The 22,957-nt window shown below is 41.6% G+C and overlaps 1 protein-coding gene across 1 annotated transcript; it reads left to right on the forward strand.

The window, feature by feature from the left end:
* Nucleotides 1-1,399: 1,399 nt before the first annotated feature.
* Nucleotides 1,400-22,800, forward strand: LOC311106111 (BICD family-like cargo adapter 1; the record flags this gene model as incomplete). Its single annotated transcript, XM_084148426.1, has 9 exons — nucleotides 1,400-1,651; nucleotides 5,997-6,212; nucleotides 12,015-12,134; nucleotides 12,516-12,662; nucleotides 13,700-13,882; nucleotides 15,806-15,976; nucleotides 19,379-19,482; nucleotides 19,750-19,870; nucleotides 20,500-22,800. The coding sequence occupies 9 exons, from the start codon at nucleotides 1,400-1,402 to the stop codon at nucleotides 20,740-20,742; spliced, it is 1,557 nt and encodes a 518-aa protein (XP_084004552.1). The 3' UTR covers nucleotides 20,743-22,800.
* Between the last annotated feature and the right edge of the window lie 157 nt (nucleotides 22,801-22,957).

A 22,957-nucleotide genomic window follows, 5' to 3' on the forward strand; every position in this document is an offset into this window, starting at 1 on the left:
AAATTCTTATTTACAATGACGGCGTACAACGGCCAAACACGGACGACACTGGGCCAATTGTGCGCCGCCTTATGGGTCTCCCAATCACGGCCGGTTGTGATACAGCCTGGAATCGAACCAGGGGGTCTGTAGTGATGCCTCAAGCACTGAGATGCAGTGCCTTAGACTGCTGCGCCACTCGGGAGCCCTTTGTTCATAATCTTTCATACAGAAGGCTAGTGTAGCCTAGTTAGACTGATAGCACCAATTTAATCACTTACAACCTTCTATATCAGAGACCTCACAGGGATACATTAGCTTTCAAATGAATGTTAAAGTTATAGATAAAAAACAGTGACTGTCTGTAATAGATACTGTAATAGATGAGTAGGCAAGGATAAGTGTGTCCTCGCTGACCTCATATTGTGATACGTCTCTGTATAGCCTAGTCCTTGAGTCCCTGTATTTAGTGCTTAGGGCCCATGTGTGGCACCCTGTCATGCTTTCGGCACACTCCCTTTAGGAGCCAATAAATTGAACAAAGACAATGGGAACAATAGGCTTCAGGGCAGACAAGCCTTGATGTACAGTCTCCATGTGAGGCTCCCCCTGTGCCATATGTACAGATGCCCTGGAACAATGGCAGTGTCATGCGTCAGGATGCTGTGTCTTTTATTGTGGTGCTGCTGGCCCCTGCGCCCTGAAACCTTGTGGGAGCTGACCTGTGAACCCAAGGTAGCGCCATACAAAGGAGCGGGACACTTCCACAAGCAGACACGGGCTGGGCTGCAACCCAGCCAAGGCTGGGGCTCTGGATCTGTCCACGCAGGGTGCCATTTGTTCAAGGACTGACTCACTGGCATGAAAGAGAACATGACTGAGACAGAGGCATCATGAAGAAGTGGGAGAGGGAAGGTCAACAAATATCTAATACTCTATATCTAATAGGCTACTTTTCCACAGTTAGGCCAATTGAACAGCAATTTTATTTAGTCAGTTATTGAACAATAATAATAATAAAGCATTTTCTAATTTGGATGAAGATGTTAGGCTAGCACACTATTATTGCAAGGGGCAGTAACTGATTGGAATTGTCAAATGTATATGTTTAGGGTGGTACAAACAGACTTCGGGAGGCAACTGTTGCACAGCGACGCATCAGACGCGCAGGTTTAATAAGGTGCAATGGATTCTCTGGGGACCAGCCTACTTTCACTCGCATCATACTGGAGAGGCCGGCTTGTCAAACCACAGGTTCATTCGCACATAGATTGCGCACAGAGGCTTGGACAACCGCTAAATAGTTATTGAAATGAAACTGACTGACCGAGTTGACAAATATGCCACAATTTTAGTTTTTTAGATTTTAAATATAATATATTATTATTATTATTAGGCTATTTCCATAAAATCAGGAGCTATGGCTCAACTTGGTGAATGGAGTTTCAAACCGAAGAAGGTGGAAGTGGAATTGGAGGATGATTTTTATTTTGATTATGATGCGGAAGAAATATCTGATTATCAAGACCCCAATGAACTTTTAGCTGCTTTGAAACAAAAGGAGGAAGAAGTCCTTTTGGCGGCCCAGTTGGGAAATGCATTGCTTTTGGAAAATCGTCAGTTGAAGGAACAGAGCAACAAACTTAATGAACAGTATGCAGACAAACTTGAGGTAAGAGAGAAGTGTCAAAAGAAAACCCTTTGTGTTGTAGGAGATGGTGAAGGTTGTGGTCGCTCCAGTGAATGTGTCATATGCGCGCTTGTTCCTATCTTAAATTGAATTAAAACATGATTCACGAGCGCATCTAATTTAGAACTTGAGAAGTAGGACTATGCAATGAGTCAATTTATAAACCATTGTTAAAGATTTCGTTCGATAGGGTTTATTATAAACTAAATTGAGGGTACGTTTTTTTTCTCATTTTCTTTACATTTCTCCGCCGACTATGTGACAGCAAATGTGTGACCATCACTGAGAGAATTATAACATTATAGTTAGGTAGGATACTGGTTTCCACTTACCTCACTACTCTGGCATGTTGATAATCATTCCAGACAGAGCAAGTCATAGTATTAACCAATGTTTTGACTATGTTAACAGCCATAGATAGACTGTGCATTTCGCTGCACCTGCGATAACACCTGCAAAATATGTGTACACTCTTAGAAAAAAAGGTACTATCTAGAACCTAAAAGGGTTCTTCGGCTGTCCCCACAGGAGAACCCTTTGAAGAACCCTTTTTGGTTCCAGGTAGAGCCCTTTCCGTAGATGGTTCTACATGGAACCCAAAAGGGTTCTACCTGGAACCAAAAAGGGTTCTCCTATGGGGACAGCTGAAGAACAGTTTTCGAACCCTTTTTTCTGAGTGTACATGACCAATAACATTTAATTTATTTGCTTTGTGTTGACATATCAAACAAGGGAAACAACTTTAAACAAATTGTCATGGAAATTACCACCAGGGACACCTGAAGTCAATCTTAAATGAATCATTCTTTATTATCAGCAAGCTGGCGAGGTTCCAACAAACTTAATGCACCATAGTACACGTCAGTCGGGAGTTCTGCTGGGGCATTCCCGTTAGTTCTCTTATACAGTGCCTTCGGAAAGTAATCAGACCCCTTGACTTTTTCCACATTTTGTTACGTTGCAGGCTTATTCTAAAATTTATTAAATCGTTTTCCCCTCCTCATCAATCTACACACAATACCCCATAATGACAAAGCAATAACAGGTTTTTGCTAATTTATAAAAAAAACACCAGAAATATCATATTTACATAAGTATTCAGACCCTTTACTGAGTACTTTGTTGAAGCACCTTTGGCAGCAATTACAGCATCGAGTCTTCTTGGGTATGACGCTACAAGCTTGGCACACTTGTATTTAGGGAGTTTCTCCCATTCTTCTCTACAGATCCTCTCAAGCTCTGTCAGTTTGAATGGGGAGCGTCACTGCACAGCTATCTCCAGAGATGTTTGATCGGGTTCAAGTCCGGGCTCTGGCTGGGCCACTCAAGGACATTCAGAGACTTGTCCCTAAGCCACTCCTGCGTTGTCTTGGCTGTGTGCTTAGGGTTGTTGTCCTGTTGGAAGGTGAACCTTCACCCCAGTCTGAGGTCTTGAGCGCTCTGCAGCAGGTTTTCATCAAGGATCTCTCGGTACTTTGCTCCGTTCATCTTTGCCTCAATCCTGACTAGTCTCCCTGTCCCTGCTGCTGAAAAACATCTCCACAGCATGATGCTGCCACCACCATGCTTCACCGTAGGGATGGTGCCAGGTTTCTTCCAGACTTGACGCTTGGCATTCAGGCCAAAGAGTTCAATCTTGGTTTCATCAGACCAGAGAATCTTGTTTCTCATGGTCCGAGAGTCTTTAGGTGCCGTTTGGCAAACTCCAAGCGGGCTGTCATGTGCCTTTTACTGAGGAGTGGCTTCCGTCTGGCCACTCTACCATAAAGGCCTATTGGTGGAGTGCTGCAGAGATGGTTGTCCTTCTGGAGGAATTCTAGAGGAATTCTAGAGCTCTGTCAGTGTGACCATCGGGTTCTTGGTCACCTCCCTGACCAAGGCCCTTCTCCCCCGATTGCTCAGTTTGGCCGGGTGGCCAGCTCTAGGAAGAGTCTTGGTGGTTCCAAACTTCTTCAATTTAAGAATGATGGCCACTGTGTTCTTGGGGACCTTTAATGCTGCAGACATTTTTTGGTACCCTTCCCCAGATCTGTGCCTCGACACAATCCTGTCTCGGAGCTCTACGGACAATTCCTTCGACCTCATGGCTTGGTTTTGGCTCTGACTTGCATTGTCAACTGTGGGACCTTATATAGACAGGTGTGTGCCTTTCCAAATCATATCCAATCAATTAAATTTACCACAGGTGGATTCCAATCAAGTTGTAGAAACATCTCAAGGATGATCAATGGAAACAGGATGCATCTGAGCTCAATTTCGAATCTCAGAGCAAACGGTCTGAATACTTATGTAAATAAGGTATTTCTGTTTTCTTTCTCCAATAAATTTGCAAAAATGTCTAAATACCTGTTTTTGCTTTGTCATTATGGGGTATTGTGTGTAGATTGCTGAGAATTTGTATTTATTTCATCAATTTTAGAATAAAACAAAATGTGGAAAAAGTCAAGGGGTCTGAATATTTCCGAAGGCACATACTGCTTACACAGACAAGTTATATTTGAGTGATTTACATGATTCATTATTCATCATTAATTCATCATTAACGTTTTGTTCCTGTCTGTGACCGACCAATACCTCACAAGGCTTCTTCTCTCCAAGACGAGACCTTGAAACTGACATACCCCTTTCGGTTCTCAAAGCAATGTTCTGGGCATACTGCCAAATTGCTTATACTGATAGTGAGGATTCCTCCCAGGCACGATCAATCAGTCACTTGCATGAACCCAGTTGAATTGGTTATTAGAAAAGCACAAACATAACATTTTCCCTCACAAAGTCTTTACATCATGCAAGTCTTTATAATACAGTATATAAATAGGCAATTATAAAGCAGCACAATTTCACCCAAATTACCAAACTTCAGGTTCACCTGTTGCTTGAGAAAGAATGAATGGTTTTAAGGTAGGCCTTTGAAAATATTCACTAACATGTCATAGGTGGATGGATGAATCGAGTATTCTTAGGAGTCTACAGCCAATATGACCATGATCTAAGGAGGCTAGCACTTTCCTCTTCAAAGGATATGTCATAAGAATGTACTGAGTCTGAGCTTCCCTGTAAAACAAAGACCAATGTTATTACACACAATGCACTCTTTCTCTGCTCTCTGAAAAGCTCTTTTGTTTTTGTGTGATAAGCCTGAGTTCCACACACCCTCTTCCCCACCCTGGTTTGCTAATTAATATGGACATCTCATTAGAACAGCACAGAGATATATTCAATAAATTGCTCCCTCCATGTGAGGAAAAGCATATAACTTTAATCCAATATCTGGTAGGGAAGTGTGTTACACCTGCAGTCTGCACCTTCTTCAAATGTCTGTCTAGCTTCTCAGGAACAAAACAAGCACATTCATTTGTTTGTGCACCTTTTGTACTTGTTGGGTCCCTGGCGGGTCTAGTTAGAGCCTCTACAAGTCTGCAGCATCTGCAGTTTGTTGCATCCTCATTCCCATTAGGCCTGACCGTGTAGTAAACATCACAGGAAGCATAGGATGCCCTGTCTGTATCAGGAGAGGATTAATTAAGACATAGCCACGGGAAGTAGGGGTGCTGAGGGTGCTGCGGCACCCCCTGATAAATCGAAATAAAATAAATAATAATAATCACAAAATGTGTGAACTAGGCCTTTATTGCTCTAGTATGAGTGGGAAAAAATAATTGTCACCCCCCCCACATGAAGTAATGTAGTTACGGTTGTCACCCAATCTCTCAGATTTACAATGTTTCTCTTACTGTTATGCTGTATGGAATTCTATAAGCTTCCAGAGAGGCCTGTAGCTTTCCTAGATCCAATAAGTGTCTTTAGCAGCGGGAGATGAATCCACATTAGGACATGTTTCAGAGACAGTTTTACTGCTCTCTGTGTGGATGGACATATCTAATGTAGGCCTGACTAGGCCTCAGATGTGCAAGAACATGGAATATTATATAGACCAGTCACCAAACTGATTTATTGGTTTACTATTAAGAAACAATCCTAGTTTCTATTACATTACATAAAGTGTATTACACACTTGTGGTTAAGTCATAGTCTAACCATGTCTGGACTTTGATGCTGTGTGCTCTGTAGAGTTTATAGATACAATACAAAGATAGCAGGGGTGTACCAGACTGTTGAAATACCAATTATGCAACACCTAGCTTCAATAAGTACACAGTAATAACACTGTAACAGCTGCTGTACAAATACTCTTAGATGTTCTCTTTCAGTAATTTCATGGATTAAAAGGCTATAGCAGTGGTATTAGTCTCCTAATCACAGCCCAAAGAGACCCACATTGGCATGCATTCACTGTGCCCATCTGTTTGTTATGTTTTGCCCACAGGAGCTGGAGCAGGGCAGGCATGATCTGCGGGTGAAGCTGGAGGGGTGCCAGTCTGGGTGGGTGAGCCAGGTAGGGGACCTGGAGAGAGACGTGAGGGATCTGAGTGGCCAGGTGGACAGGCTGACCCAGGCCCTGACCGACGCAGAGATGGACAAGACCAGGTTCCAGGAGGAACACAGAGAACACACCCAGCGCCTTAGAGAACAGCTCAGCACCGTGCGTACCTACCACTCCTTCACACCTGGGTCATGTTCATTAAGCACCAAATGGAAGAAAACAGACTGAAATAAATGTAATTCACTAGCAATAAGCCCGGCAAGGAAGGCTAATGTTTTGACGCTAGCCTTAAGGAATGCTGTACATAAGACCCTTTGTTATTTTGGCCATATAAAGTGACATGTGAAAATATTTATCTATTAAGGCAGAAGTAAAGAAAAGCCAACCACTGTAGTAACACATGAACCTTGGTGAAACCTAACCAATCAAGCTATGCCTGGGGTTAGAGCCAACAGCAGATAAGGTGGGGTGTTACCCAATCTACCTACTGAAAATAAATGTACTGTACAAAGACTACCGCTGTATAAAGCAAGGCCACAGATATTAGGTAATACATAGTAATAGTAGCTAGTAAGTAATACACAGACAGTACATATAAGCAATAAAATGTAGATAAAAAATGAACCTGAGCTGAGATTAAGAGAACACCACCTCAGCAGTTCAAGATCAGGTGATAGGTCAGGTTCTTATTAAATGAATGTCATTAAGGTACATTGCCTAAAGGCAACCCATCCAGCTGGGAGGCTATATGAGTGGATGGCAACATGTTGTAAAGAGGAATAGGGAGTAGGGACTGAAATAATATCAACTCAATTTGAATGTGGTCTTCAGAGCAGGGAGACAACAGTGGATGATGGGAAAAGACTCATATCTGGAATTGGTCTATGAATTGTATCAGTCATCACTGGAATGAATTGTATACTGAGCCATGTGGCTCTGAGCTGTAGAAGACCTAGACCACGTGATTGGAAAACCACAGCTGTCAGGCTGTGTACTCATTCTGCAGTCATATCCATGCTTCAATGTGACTCATGTTTACTTTATTATAACTATATCCACAATGATACCTAATACTAACACTACAACACTTGTTTGTAAAGGTGAGGTCCTGGGTTATCCCTATAAATGCTGTGTAGGTGAAAACCACAATACCTAAGATTGGAAGCTTTCCGTTGCAGTCAATGATGTATTTTATAGTCTCTTATCAGTTTAGTAGGTACAGTAGAAGAACTGATTGGCTAAAGTAACAGGCCCTTGTGTACTAGGCTAGTAACCTTGAGTGGGCCTCTAGACTAGTTCTCTGTCAACTAACAACAAGAATGTTGTTTTGTGTTGCTGAATCGTATGATTGTGACGTAAACTTACAGTTAGTGAAACAAATGACTAACCACCTGGCCTCTGTTGGAAGTTGAATATCTAACTCCATTCCAGTGCACGGACATAAGGCAAAGGAAAGAAGCACAACCTCCATTTTACTCCTCAGTATTCTTCAGTTCAGATAGACGAACCATGATCGTCACTCCACCCTGTGGTCAGAAGATGTAGAGGAAATATTTTTTATTTATCACTCACAGTCTCCCAGAATTACAAAAGGGGCAGGAAAATATATATTTACAGGAGCTACCTCTATCTGAGTTCTGGAGGAGGAGGAAGTGGAGAGAAGTGGGTTCATTCTGCTGTCTTGCTTCCACCATGGGTGACTCTGAGTTCTCTGGAAATTTTAAAGTAAAAGAACAGCTAGAGAGTAGTACTTCAGAAGCTGTTGTTGTGGAGAGGAAAGGTTTGAAGAGTGTTTCTCTCGGTCCGGTCGCTGACGTCCTCTTACCGGACGTGGTAGTGGATGGTGGTGGTACCCCTCTCTCCAGGTGTGCAGCACTGCCTGGCACGGTGAGTGAGTGAGTGAGTGAGTGAGTGTGTGTGTGTGTGTGAGTGAGTGAGAGAGAGGCATCGATGTGTTTAATATCTGAATGGTGGTTTGTATAACTATACAATCAGTGTACCTAAAGAGAGCTCTCAATAGTGTACAGCAGTGTCTGAATGGGATTGTATGTGTGGTTGAAGTGGTTCTATATTACCAGGGTCTGATGGGCCTAACTGTAGTGTGAGAGCTTAGACAGAGCATGACAGGAATCAGGGGGAGGGAGGTTACCACTCAGAGAGCTCCGATAAATCACCTTGACCACCAGGTATTAAACTAACATCCACAAAACAACCTATGGTCACACTACCAGGAAAACAGAGATCCATTTCAGCTAATAAATATCTCTAGAGACCACTAGAATGCTTACTGTTGCTGTTCACCTCGGTTGTAAAAGAAGTGTGAAAACTATGTTGATCTTTGCCAGTCAGACTGGTTCGTTATCCGGTTTTGCTGTATCTATGAATGTTATTCAAACAGTTGAGTGTGAGAGGGAATGAGTATTTAGACATCTGTGACTGTCTGGCAGTGTCATTGTTTAAAAAAAAAGCTCTATCCTGTCAGCAGTTTTCAACGTGAACATGCAGATGATACAAACGTATTGATGGATCTTGGCCTCACTGTTCCACAGAATGCCTAATCAGTTTTCCTCTGTGAACAATGGTTCACCCAGAGTATAGCATTCACTTCTGTTGGTTCTAGTGTACTTCATACAGATTTTCTGTGGAAGCTCAAGTCAAACACTTGCATTGAAATAACATGATTTACACATATTTCTGGCAAAGGAACGTGTTACTCTGAAGGGAGTACGGTTACAGTTTGATAAGCTGGAAATGATAGCAACTCTTGGTTGATTAAACGCGCAGCCTATCTCTCTGTTTGTTAGTACCTTTTCAGAAATGACGTTATTGTCCAATCTAACTTACAGGAAAAGGCCTTCAAGGAAATCATTTATTTTTCAAACATAAGGAAAGAAACCAGTGCACATGTCTCAAACAAGGAAGTGAATAAGATTGCTTTAAACCTCAAAGGGTTTAGCTAAGGTTTTGAACTTTAGATTTAGACACCAGTATAATTACTCTGTAACCTGAAACACCCTCACTTTTCTTTGGGATATGGCCAACAGGATGTACTTTGATTTCCATAGTGATGGCACCTGTTATATCCCTCACTCCTGATTTACATTTATGTAGAATTAGACACGCAATTTGAGGCCCCCTTGTTTGACCTTTGACTCAGACAGCATCACGCCGTTTAGAGAGGGAAGCGCTAGGAAGATCTATCATTGGAGAATATATAAATCTCTCACTCTTTCCATTGAGGGGTTTCCTCCCATGATGTGTGTGCTACTGCCATCTATGAGCCCTCCCATCCCAGGGGAATGCTATGCTTTGTTCCCCCACTCTGAGAGGTCCCTTGGGGTCTACTACTGCGGTAGGAATCAGCTGCTATGTGCATCATAGTTTAGACAAGGGAAGGCCAAGTCTTAGAGCTTAGTAGGGGGGTGTTGTATTTTATTTTGTGTCCCTAACAAATGGAGCGTCCCTCTATGTATGCCTAGTGGGCTGCTTGCTCCATTGTCCATAGTCGTGCCAAGATAAGCTGTGGACGGGACTCTGGGGCTGATTGACACAAACATACATCCTTGCCCACTCCCCTTACAGTGTATGTCTACATGCCCCCTGTTTTTGTTTCTGTGTGTGTGTTTAAGTTCTAGATAGCACCTTTTTTGTACGCATACAGTATGTCAATAATTGCTTCCTATACCATCTGGTAGTTAAGGAAACAACGGTCCCACAGAGAGATGTTTCTAGTTATATTGTTATGATATTGCTGGAGGCAAGAACCATTCCTCTGACTGTATTATGTGATCTTAGTTTTCAATTTGCAGTTTAGCTCACAGCAACATATAATACAGATTCACTTATTTAATATCTATGATTTTATATTACACTTCCTCATTATGTCTATTTTAGATATGTATCTCTGGATCTAATATCTAGTAACTTAAATGTCTCTACCATTTTTAGTCTCAGGTATTTTCATCTCATGTCTCCTGAACCTGGTGCCTCTTTCTCTGGTCTATCTAATACCTGTCTCCTGTCTCTGGTCTCCTCTGTCTCTCTGTATGTGGTCCTCTGTAGCTCAGCTCATACCTCTCTCCTGTCTGTATGTATATCTAATACCTCTCTCCTGTCTCTCTGTATGTATATCTAATACCTCTCTCCTGTCTCTGTATGTATATATAATACCTCTCTCCTGTCTCTCTGTATGTATATCTAATACCTCTCTCCTGTCTCTGTATGTATATCTAATACCTCTCTCCTGTCTCTCTGTATGTATATCTAATACCTCTCTCCTGTCTCTGTATGTATATCTAATACCTCTCTCCTGTCTCTCTGTATGTATATCTAATACCTCTCTCCTGTCTCTGTATGCATATCTAATACCTCTCTCCTGTCTCTGTATGTATATATAATACCTCTCTCCTGTCTCTCTGTATGTATATCTAATACCTCTCTCCTGTCTCTGTATGTATATCTAATACCTCTCTCCTGTCTCTCTGTATGTATATCTAATACCTCTCTCCTGTCTCTGTATGTATATCTAATACCTCTCTCCTGTCTCTCTCCTGAGTGGCGCAGTGGTCTAAGGCACTGCATCGCAGTGCTAGCTGTGCCACTAGAGATCCTGGTTCAAATCCAGGCTCTGTTGTAGCCGGCCGTGACCGGGAGACCAATGGGGCGGCGCACAATTGGCCCAGCGTAGGGGAGGGAATGGCTGGCAGGGATGTAGCTCAGTTGTTAGAGCATGGCGTTTGCAACGCCAGGGTTGTGGGTTCGATTCCCACGGGGTATTAAAAAAAATAATGTAAGTCGCTCTGGATAAGAGCGTCTGCTAAATAATGTAAATGTAATGTAAATGTCTCTGTATGTATATCTAATACCTCTCTCCTGTCTCTGTATGTATATCTAATACGTCTCTCCTGTCTCTCTGTATGTATATCTAATACCTCTCTCCTGTCTCTGTATGTATATCTAATACCTCTCTCCTGTCTCTGTATGCATATCTAATACCTCTCTCCTGTCTCTCTGTATGTATATCTAATACCTCTCTCCTGTCTCTCTGTATGTATATCTAATGTCTCTCTGTATGTATATCTAATACCTCTCTCCTGTCTCTCTGTATGTATATCTAATACCTCTCTCCTGTCTCTGTATGTATATCTAATACCTCTCTCCTGTCTCTCTGTATGTATATCTAATACCTCTCTTCTGTATGTATATCTAATACCTCTCTCCTGTCTCTGTATGTATATCTAATACCTCTCTCCTGTCTCTCTGTATGTATATCTAATACCTCTCTCCTGTCTCTCTGTATGTATATCTAATACCTCTCTCCTGTCTCTGTATGTATATCTAATACCTCTCTCCTGTCTCTGTATGTATATCTAATACCTCTCTCCTGTCTCTGGTCTCCTCTGTCCCACTGTATGTATATCTAATACCTCTCTCCTGTCTCTGGTCTCCTCTGTCCCACTGTATGTATATCTAATACCTCTCTCCTGTCTCTCTGTATGTATATCTAATACCTCTCTCCTGTCTCTGGTCTCCTTGTCACGCCCTGACTCTGAGGACTCTCATTTGTTGAGTCAGGGGGTGATTTTCCTTGTTGTGTATGTTCCTATGTGTTATTTTCTAGGGTTGGATCTAGTATGTATAGATCTATGTTGGCCTGTGTGGTTCCCAATCAGAGGCAGCTGTTGCTCGTTGTCTCTGATTGGGGTCCATACTTAGGCAGCCTTTTGGCACCTGTTAGTTGTGGGATCTTGTGCCGTGTGAGGTTTGTTGTGTGTACCTTAGGATGGCATGTATCGTTAATTTGTCGTGGTGTTTATTTCTATAATTAAATAAACATGAATGCATATCATGCTGCGCCTTGGTCCTTCTCGTTCGTCAATGATCGTGACACTCCTCTGTCTCTCTGTATGTATATCTAATACCTCACTCCTGTCTCTGGTGCTTGTCTGTGTTGCGGTCTAGGCGATGGAGGTGGAGAGGGCGATGACCAGTGAGCTGCATACCCTGAAACTGGAGCTCCGACAGAAAGGCCACCACAACAGACCACAGGACGAGGAGCTGCTCAGTGCCATGAGGGAGCAGGTAGGCTGCGCGCACACACACAGTTTTGTATTGCTATCCTTGTGGGGACCAAATAATTGATTCCCATCCAAGATCCTATTTTCCCTAACCTTAACCCCAAGCCTAAACTTAACCCCTAACCTTAAAATTATACCTAACTCCTTACCCTAAACCTAACTGTAACTCCTAACCCAAACCCTAGCCTTAATTCTAACCCTAATTGTAACCCTAAGCCTAAAATAGCATCTTTCCTCGTGGGGACCAGCAAAATGTCACCACTTGAATGAATTTTCCTTGTTTTACTATCCTTGTGAGGACTTCTGGTAACCACAAGGCTTGTTAAACAAAAACACACACAGAAACACACACACACACTTTATCTCGCTCCCTGTGTGTGTCCAGGTGGAGCGTCTGTCCCAGAAGGAGCAGGCTCTGGAGGAGCGGCTGGAGTGTGTGTGTCAGGAGAATGCAGATCTACGGGACAGCCTGGCCTCCCTACACACACACTTAGCTCTACAGGACCAACACAACCAGCAGCAGAGCCAACAGGTAAACACATAGAATTTAGTTTTGGTATCTTTCTCCTTGTTTACTCACTAATATCATATGTCAATAGTGCACACTTGGCTAAGTGACTGTAACCCTGGGATACACTGTTGGTAATTGGGGTTTAACAACACTGATTATCCACTCACTGAGTATTGGTCATCTATGGCAGTGGTTCCCAAACTGTGGGAGGGGTTGGCAGGAGGGGGCGGGGGTCCTCATTCTGGCTTTAAACTTACTCTTGAAAGTTGTAATAGTAGAATGTGCAATTTCGAAATTGGGTAGTGCATCATCAGTTCCTCTTGTCATGTTAGTCATTGCATACCTTAGAGCTATTTAAAACTTGTGAGAAATGTCCAGATCAACTAGCCCATGTCAGCTAATGTTTTTCTATTTAGGTTTTTTAGCCCATAGATATTGTTGTAATTGTTTTGTCACTCAAATATCACATGAATACACATTAGATGTGGCAAAATGTATAGAATTGCAATAAAATTAGCTTTAAAACTGCAACATTTTCTTTGTACCCCATGACAAAATGTGTAGAATTGCAGGAAATAAGCTTTAAACCTGCAAATTTTGTCTGCTCTATGGAAAGCGTCGCTTTACAATAGACTCATCCCTCCCATTGTTACATGTCATTTCAACTTGCAATGCTGGATTCCACACATGTACTGTAGTGGAGTTTCTGCACCAGGCTGGAATCTAACATGTCAGTTTACATTTTTGACAAGTGGTAGAACTTGCACAATTGGTGGCTGACTAAATACTTTTTTCCCCCACTGTAGCTTTTCCAATAGCACTATGTTGATGTAGTGCACATGTTGTCTAATATGGGATTTATGGATGACATTTGCATGTTATGTATACTAGAGCTAGATCTGCTTTGCAATAGTCAGACTGATAGGTTCTGAATCTCAATGTGTTTGCATAATGTGGTTGATTTTAGATGACACTGACCAGACCTTATGTATCTCTCTGTGTGTGTTTCCCTCTGTATGTTTTTCTGTGTGTATGTGTCTTTGTATCTGTGTGTGTAGCTGGCGGAGGCATGGCAGGAGGCTGCAGCTGCGAGGGGGCGTTCCCAGAAGCTTCAGGTCCAGGTGGAGGAGCTGCAGGAGGAGGTCTCCCTGCAGGACAGGAGTAGCCATGGAAAAACATCCCTACTGTCTGAGCTGGAGACCAGTCTGGACACCATGGGCCTGGGCCATGACCGAGAACAGGTAACACTATATAAACTAGGAGACATGGGACCTGGGACAAAGGCAAGGGTTAGCACACTTATCCTGGGTTAATACCCTTGGTACATACATAGTCTTAGTATATATATATATATATACCCCATAGGAGAACCCTTTTGGGTTCCAGGTAGAACCCTTTTGGGTTCCAGGTAGAAACCTTTCCACAGAGGGTTCTACCTGGAAGACAAAAAGGGTTCTACCTGGAAGACAAAAAGGGTTCTACCTGGAAGACAAAAAGGGTTCTCCTATGGGGACAGCCAAAGAACCCTTTTTGCAATGAGGGTATACAGTATGAGTTGTTAGAAATATACAGAGATACATAACCATGCAATCAAAGTCCTCTACCTGTATGTAATAGGAATTTCCAGGTGAACAAAAAGGAGAGCAGTCTTTCAAAAATCTATCTGGTTTATTACAAGTTGCAACAGAAGGACACCACCCAGCACAGAAGCAGAGAACATGTCTAACTGGCCTCTTGCAGACAGGCTCTTTATATGCTAATCAGACAGCACAAAATGTTCTTAAAACACCAGCCCGAGAGGCTTGTAGGAAGTCAAAACAAAAAGGCAGTGACTTTGTCAGCTTCTACAGAACCACACCGTGTCCAAATAATGTCATCAATACAACAGTGAATAATCAGTGTTTCCTCTGCCCTTGTACCTCCAGTCTGGCATCAATCACTATCAACAGATATGAGAATAATCCATAACATTCAGCATCAAGTCTAGTGACCATCAACTTGCACCTTGATTGTCACAAATTGAACACTGGAAAATGATGTGCATTAAAGAAACTCCAAATATGCTAAACATTGTGTTGATCACTTAAATATTCCCACCACACTGTAATGGAAGAATGATACATAGCAACAGAACGTTCTGGGTATGTTCTTGGTGACTCTGTGTGATGGTATAGTACCTACCTCCGTAAAGGAACATTTCTTACCTTGTGTGTCCTGTCTTCAAAGAGAAAGAAACAACCAGGGGAACATTATTTGCGAGCGCTTTGCCACTAGCTACTGAGGTGTGAACGTATTACAGCTCCTGAGTACAGGGTACAATTAGTAGAAAACATTGTGATAATGAATGCTTGAAACCAAGCATAAAAGCTGAGCAAGAAAGAGACAAATTATATCACATTTTGACTGTCTGATTCTGTCATTATTTCGGTTTGTTTTGTTCCATACCAGGAAACTGATGTTTTAGTGTACCCATGAGTCATTCGCTAGCCTACATTTCCTGTTTGGTTGAACCACCTAAGCTACATGGATCTTTCCACTTATAACTGTCAGAGAGCACACACATTCTGTCAGGTTTTGTGTTAGTGGTTATACCTATGGAAGGTTATTTCCTATAGAGCTCAGTAGTCTCAAAGAAAAAAAACTGATCTTTGACTCATAACTCTAGGGAAAGACAGGTGAGGAGAAGTATATGACTCAACCCCCTGTGATATATAAATAATGAACACAGCCCTGTACACAGTTTATTTCCCTGATGTCATCTAGGAAGTGTCAAGTTCAAGAAATGGGATCACCAACTTTTTAATATCGTTAACCCACGTTTACTATTCTTTTACCTTTCCTCCTCAGTAATGAGTTTGACACTTTTGAAACCTGAGGAAAGAAGAGTAGCCATAATGTAGGCTGAACATAATACAGTGGCCCTGAGCTACACATTCACATTGTAGTGTTAAAATAACACAGAACTCATTGACCTAACACACCATAGTCACATCATTGTCTTATCTTTCCAATTAGTTTTCTCTTTCCACGGTGCTACTGCTTGTTATATGCGGCCAGGTTTAGGCCGGTTTACCTGGGTTCAAATGTTTTTGTTATAAACGCTATCAATACAATTTGATTTGGTTTACATTTGAATCTCATCTCTCTCTTTCTCTCTCCAATAGATGACCCAGGAGGTTCTGTCCATCCTGGAGCTGCTGCGACCCTTGACCCAGGTAGTGAAGACTCCAGAGAGGTCAGAGTTTATAGGTCAGGAGGAAGGAGACCTGCAGGCCATGCTGCTGCAGTTAAAGGGTGTGGCTCAGAAACTGGCCAACCACACCCACATCCCTCAGGTGAGATGTCGTCCTGGAAACCAAGACACCAACCAGGGCAAGCTAACTCTAACAATAGACCAGTGACGTGCAGGCAGGGTAGCTTTTTTAATAGAATAAAAAAAGCTGTTGTCAAATATTAGAAGCATTGAGTTTAAACATGTATAATTGGTGGACTATTGGTTAGAAGGATGCTACTGCAACCTCAACAACCTGACCAATGCCCTCATCAAACACGAAAAATCGGCAACGCACATCCAACACCAGATCCCCCTAAAATAATTGGGGGACACACGGATCGATCTGCTGTTCAATGAGCATCAAAAACAGCAAGTCACCATGCACAATGCTAAGGTAAAGGAAAACCGTTAGCATTTTGGGGTAGTCTTATGATGAGAGAACAAGCTAATTTAATCGTGGAAACTATGTATAGTTATTGTGTACCTTTGCTGAAAAAGACAAAAGGTTAGCTACAGTGGGTATTATAAGTATTCACCCTCCTTGGATTGTTTCACATTTTTGCTGCGTTACAAAGTGGGATTGAAATAGATTTAATTGTGATTTTTTTTTTGTTATTGATCTACACAAAATACTCCATATGACGTCAAAGTGAAAAATAAAATTCTTCACATTTTTACAAATTAAATAAAGTCGTTGCATATGTACTCACCTACTTTGTTTAGGCATGCTTAAATTTGTGAAGGAGTAAAATTTGGTTTAACAAATCACATAAGTTACTTGGAAATAATAGGGGTTGACTTGATTTTTGAATGACTACCCCTTCCTCTGTCCCCCATACATACAACATCTGTAAGGTCCCTCAGTCAAGCATTGAATTTTAAGCACAGATTCAACTGCAAAGACCAGGGAGCTTTTCAAATGCCTCATAAAGAAAGGCAGTGATTGGTAGATGGGTAACAATAACAAATCAGACATTGAATATAAATGTAAGCATGGTCAAGTTAATAATTATGCTATGGATGATGTATTAAACCACCCAGACACATCAAAGTTACAGTCATCCTTCTGAACTGAGCTGCAGGACAGGAAGGAAACTGCTCAGGGATGTCAGCATGAGGCCATTGGTGATTTTAAAACAGCTGCAGAGTCCAATGGCTGTGATGGGAGAAAACTGAGGATGAATCAACATTGTAGTGACTCCACAATAATGACATAAATAACAGAGTGAAAAGAAGAATACAAATATTCCAAAACATGCATCCTATATGCAACAAGGTACTAATGTAATACTGCAAAAAAACACGGCAAAGGAATACACTTTTTGGCCTAAATGCAAAGCCTTTATTCAATTCCCCCATTTAATGAATATACGTTCTGTTGTTAGAGGGGGAAAGAAAGAAAATTGTGTTTGTGTTATACAATACTATGTACCGGTATAAGGACAGATGATGTTGGAGTTATGTCAGTGATGTGGGGTTTGGGTCTCTGTTGAGGCATTGTTGTTAGAAGCCTGTGGTGGCGATCTGGGAGAGGACAGGTTGGGAAGGTTGAATGCTTCACAGATCACAGCAGGCACGGTTTATTATTCCCACCGGGAAACTCACCTTCCCGGGAAAGTGCCTGTCAAAACAATGCAAGTGTTGTTTCCCCTAGTTTTAGTGTCTACACTGGTCATAGAGAAAGGGAAATGAGACTGGTGAAATAATGATGTTATCAGACAAAGGAAAATAACCGAAGGATGAAACGAGAAGCACTAACAGAAGTTGAAAATGAACATAGTCTACAGGAGAACCAACCTGAATATTAGATGGACAACGGGTACAGCAGCAAGGTCAACATAGATAATACTAAATCACCTTCCACCTCTTACAGTCTGCTCAGCCCAGCACACGAGGGCTCATTGTTCAGTTACCTGAGTCCTCAGTACAGTTCACGGGTTCTCACATGGATTGCCGGCCCTGACAACACAGGCCGGATTCATCCTCTAGGAGACAGAGACATTAACACAGAGATCAGGTGTCAGTCAGGCCTGCGTTCCATTTAGATTTAGACACAATCAAAGCAGTGGTATGAAGTACTTAAGTAAAAATACTTTAAAGTACTACTTAAGTAGTTTTCTGTACTGTACTTTACTATTTATATTTTTGACAACTTTTACTTTTACTTCACAACATTCCTAAACAAATGCTTCGTTTGTAAATGATGTCTGAGTGTTGGAGTGTCCCCCTTGCTACCGATAAATAAAAAAACAAGATTGTGCCATCTGGTTTGCTTAATATAAGGAATATGAAATTATGTATACGTTAACATTTACTTTTGATACATAAGTATATTTGAGCAATTACATTTACTTTTGATACTTAAGTATATTTTGATACTTAAGTATGTTTAAAGCCTCCCGAGTGGCGCAGTGGTCTAAGGCACTGCATTGCAGTGCTAGCTGTGCCACTAGAGATCCTGGTTCGAATCCAGGCTCTGTCGATGCCGGCCGCGACCGGGAGACCCATGGGGCGGTGCACAATTGGCCCAGTATCATCCAGGGTAGGGGAGGGAATGGCCGGCAGGGATGTAGCTCAGTTGGTAGAGCATGGCGTTTGCAGCGCCAGGGTTGTGGGTTCGATTCCCACGGGGGTATAAAAAATAATGTATGCACTCATTAACTGTAAGTCGCTCTGGATAAGAGCGTCTGCTAAATGACTAAAATGTGAAACCAAATACTTTTAGACTTTTACTGAAGTAGTATTTTACTGTGTGACTTTCACTTTTACTTGAGTCATTTTCTATTAAGGTATCTTTACTTTTACTTAATTATGACGATTGGGTACTTTTCCCACCACTGAATAAAAGGAGTTTCTGTGTTGCTGGCCTATTTGTGTGGGGGTTTGGGGGCTGGAGAGAGAGAGGTTATTTTTTTCTCGGTACAATGATAGTCAGGTTACAGCTCTGAATGTCCAGTAAATACCATGAGCTACTGTTTTATAACACAACACCCACATGTCCTGTGTGTTCACTCATAGAGTGGCAGGTCAATAGAACACCCCAGGGTAGAAACTATGTCCTCTAATGTAATTTTAACCAAATTTGTACATAACTAAGTACCACAGACACTGAATAGTCTGCTTTAGTCGTGGTTATGTTGGCTCATCTCAGTGTGTGTGGTTTGTGCGCCACCTTGTGGTCATGTTGGTTATGAGTTCTTGATGCAGCAGGAGTTATAATAATAATATGCCATTTAGCAGACTCTTTTATCCAAAGCGACTTAGTCGTGCGTGCATACATTTTTGTGTATGGGTGGTCCCGGGGATCGAACCCACTACCTTGGCGTTACAAGCGCCGTGCTCTACCAGCTGAGCTACAGAGGACCACGAGTTGAACCCAAGACATTGGTGTTGCTAATATTGGACTCTGGTTTCAGTTCACAATATTCTCTCTTGTCCTCTCCCCTCCTTTAAAATCTCCCAGCTCCAGGAGGAGAATGCTGAGCTGAGGCTAAGGCTGGGAAACAGACAGGAGGAAGAAGAGATGGCCCAACAGGCCATCAGAGACAGAGATGAAGCCATAGCTAAGTAAGTGTGGTTTTGTCTTAATCGTTGAATTATTTTCACTCTTTGTAATTTACTTCAATGTCATATTCAAACAGCATTTATCATTCATAAAGTGACATGTTGCATTTATACATAGTTCATGCCATTTTATGTGTAAGTGTAACATATGTCCCGTGCTGGGTTGTCATTGGAAGATTGCCATGGGCTTTCCATTTTTTTGTTGCAATGAATCTATGATGATGTCACTGTGACCTAACATGTGTTTGTCCCCCTCTTACATCATGGCAGAAAGAACCTGATGGAGGCGGAGCTGGTGAAGAGTAAGAACGACATGATGTGTCTGAACAACCAGCTGCTGGAGGCTATCCAACGCAAGCTGGAGCTGTCTCAGGAGCTAGAGGCCTGGCAGGTGGGTCTCCACGGTCTCTCTGTCTGTCTCTGTTTCTGTCATCCCACTTCTCTCTCTCCGTCTCTGGATCTCTCTTTATCTATCTGTATTTCTCTCCCTTCCTCTGCCCCTCTCTTTCACTCCCGTAACATATTAGGGAACTTTCATAAGTTCTGTGAAAATATTAACATTGGTTTAATTAAGGCTATTATCTTTAGGGCACCTCCTATAGTCAAAATGTAATGTAATCCTTGGTCACAGTCAGAACTCTAGTGTTAATTGGGGTTAGGGACACGGCAACCTTTAAACAGCCCTCTAAGTTTGGACTGAAGGGATCTGAACATAACGACAGGTGGCCAAGGCTAGAAGAGTCTCTCTGCTACTCTAGTCTACTGCTGAGTCATGGTGCTAGTGCCAGGCCATCTGCTTGGTGACTACTTCCCTCTAGTGGTCATATGAAGACATGGCAACATATTCACTGTAACTGACCAGTTCAATAGACGATTGAAAATTTCCCACAGTTTCAACCTCATGCTATTAGAAGCGTATTTCATCTCTTGTTATATCCAGCTCTTACATTTAAAATGTATGCAAAGTCTAATCAGGCTCATTATCAACAGAGGTGTAATGTTTTTATTTAATTTTTTCAGGACGACATCCAGATCATCATCAACCAGCAGCTGAGGACCCAGCAGCAGTCGGAGCAGGTCCAGAAGAAGCCTGCCTCCAACCCCATGTCCTTCTGGAGGAGACCCAGCACAGCTTCCTCCACCAGGCCCCACCAGCCTTCCTCCTCCCCCGCTTCCTGGACCTCTGAGGCTGGGCAAGAGAAGCCCCAGTCCCCCTGGAGAGACTGGCTTCGACGGGGAAAGGTGACACAGCCTGGCAAATAGTAACCTGGTATGTCTTTTGCTTCACCATGGAGGACTGGCACATAGCACAGAAATGTCTTGATCAGCTGGCCATTGAAGAAGTCGAGTCATCAAGGCAAGAACAAGCTGGTGGAACTAACACTACTGAGTGGAACTATCAGTCTTGGTAGATAGAGTACCAAGCAGAACAGGACAGGCCGAACACTCAGTAACGTTATGTAGTAGACTTCAGTAGAGTATTAGGATTCAAGACCATGGTGTGTTGGAAACAAGGACTAGATAAGAGCCCTAATGGACAAAGAGTTATCAAAAAGTAGACAGTAGTTTCCCCACTGTCACTGAGAAGAACCTAAGAACATAAAAAGCATGTTAGTGGTTAAAGACTCTAGCATGGTAACTACTAGCATGGCCAGAGAGTCACACACTAGCATGGTTAGTCACGACAAGGAAAGATGCTTAGAGGATGTGCCGTCTTCTGCCTTATAATGAAGTCGTTGATGCCTGAGATTGTACATGTATGTGTGAATGTCAATGTTTGAAAGAATACTGACAGTATTTGCTCAGACTAATTATTTAATCCAACCTTTATATAGGTAGTGTACAGACAGACTGAAGGGAAATGAAGTTGATAGAGTGACTGGACTCCGTTCATAACACATAATGAAGTTATTATTCACCTATAATCATGTTGTAAATATTTAGGTATTTACAAAACACAGTTGATACCAGATCTAAGTGGTATTCCACTCACTACAGTCTTTTCAAAAGATGTAATAAGATTAAATGTTGCCTGCTATCTATGCAAAATGTTTGCCATTATGTATTCAGAGAAAACAGCCCTTAGTAGAAAATAACTAAATATACAATAGGTGCTCATAAATAAACCAATGATATACAGAATGTCATGAGTTCTCATGTGAAATGTTGTGGGATCTAGATACATTATGAAAAATGTCCAAAATGCATTTCATGCATTGTATTCTTACCTTATGTGCCTTAGTTTTTGCCACACTACTGAAGGGGACATTTTGGGGGAAGGGTGCAATATAGATAAACTCATATAAGGTATTTTGATCACAGTACCAGAACAATCTTTTATTTTATTTTTTCCAATCTAATGGACAGAATTCATGCAATATGTTGTCAATACATGATGTAAGTTCTGTCCTGTTGTTCATCGACATTTTCTACTTGTTTATTTTCAATTTGGTTTTTATTGACAATCAGAATGTCCTCAGATTATTTGATTAAGTGAAAAACACAGAACAATGTTGACTGAATGACTGAAAAAGTCTAGTACTTGCAACTGTTATTACAGAAGAAATAATGCAAAAATCTAGATTCATATTACTTATTGTTGTAATATATGAATGTTATCAAAGTGCATGCATGCTGTTGTGTATCATAATGTATGTAGTCTATGTATTCTGTATGTAGATGGTGTTTATGTATTAGTGAACACAGAATGTCCTTTACACTGAAAATAGTCATTTTTCATACAGTACTTGATATGCTATGGCCTTTGATTGATAGTCTTTTATGCAGTCCATGCAAACTATGTTGCGTACATCACATAGGCCTACAGGATACAGCTGGTTATCCACATTTACCCCATATACTGTAGATGCATCTTCACCTTGAAAAACATTTTAAAATGAGTAATATTGTAACAAATGAGATTTCCTCAAAACTATATCTGCTCTATGTAAGAAATGTACTGTAGTAGTATTCACATTTGGAGGGATTTATTTCATTGGCACTGCACACAGGTAAGGCCCACCTGCCTAAATATTCTGAAATAACTGTACTTTTTTGGAAATGGGCATGGTCTATTTGACTCAACAACCAAAAACACATATCTAAGTTTAACTTTATTGATGAACCGGGCTGCTTATCAAAGTTAGCTGGCTAACGCATTGATCCTGCTTTGTAGTATACCCCTCTGGCCAGGCTCATAATAAGGGTGTGTATTACGCTTGGTTTACATCCATCTGGCAGTGCCAAACAACCTAGATCTTCTTCTGATGGATGTTGGTTATAATACCAATACGTCTTGTTCTGTTCTTACACCACCACTGATCCTTAAAACAGCTGTCATATTGTTCACAGTTTCACCAGAGATAGTCTGGGTCTGGGAATCTGTTCAATGGTCATTTCAATTCTTGATATTTACCTATTGATTCTTGAAGAAAATAACTTAGAAATGCGTTATGAGCTTAGCACATCTGTCTTTATC

Source organism: Coregonus lavaretus (genome assembly GCF_964263955.1).
Source record: "Coregonus lavaretus genome assembly, chromosome: 30".
NCBI lineage: Eukaryota > Metazoa > Chordata > Actinopteri > Salmoniformes > Salmonidae > Coregonus > Coregonus lavaretus.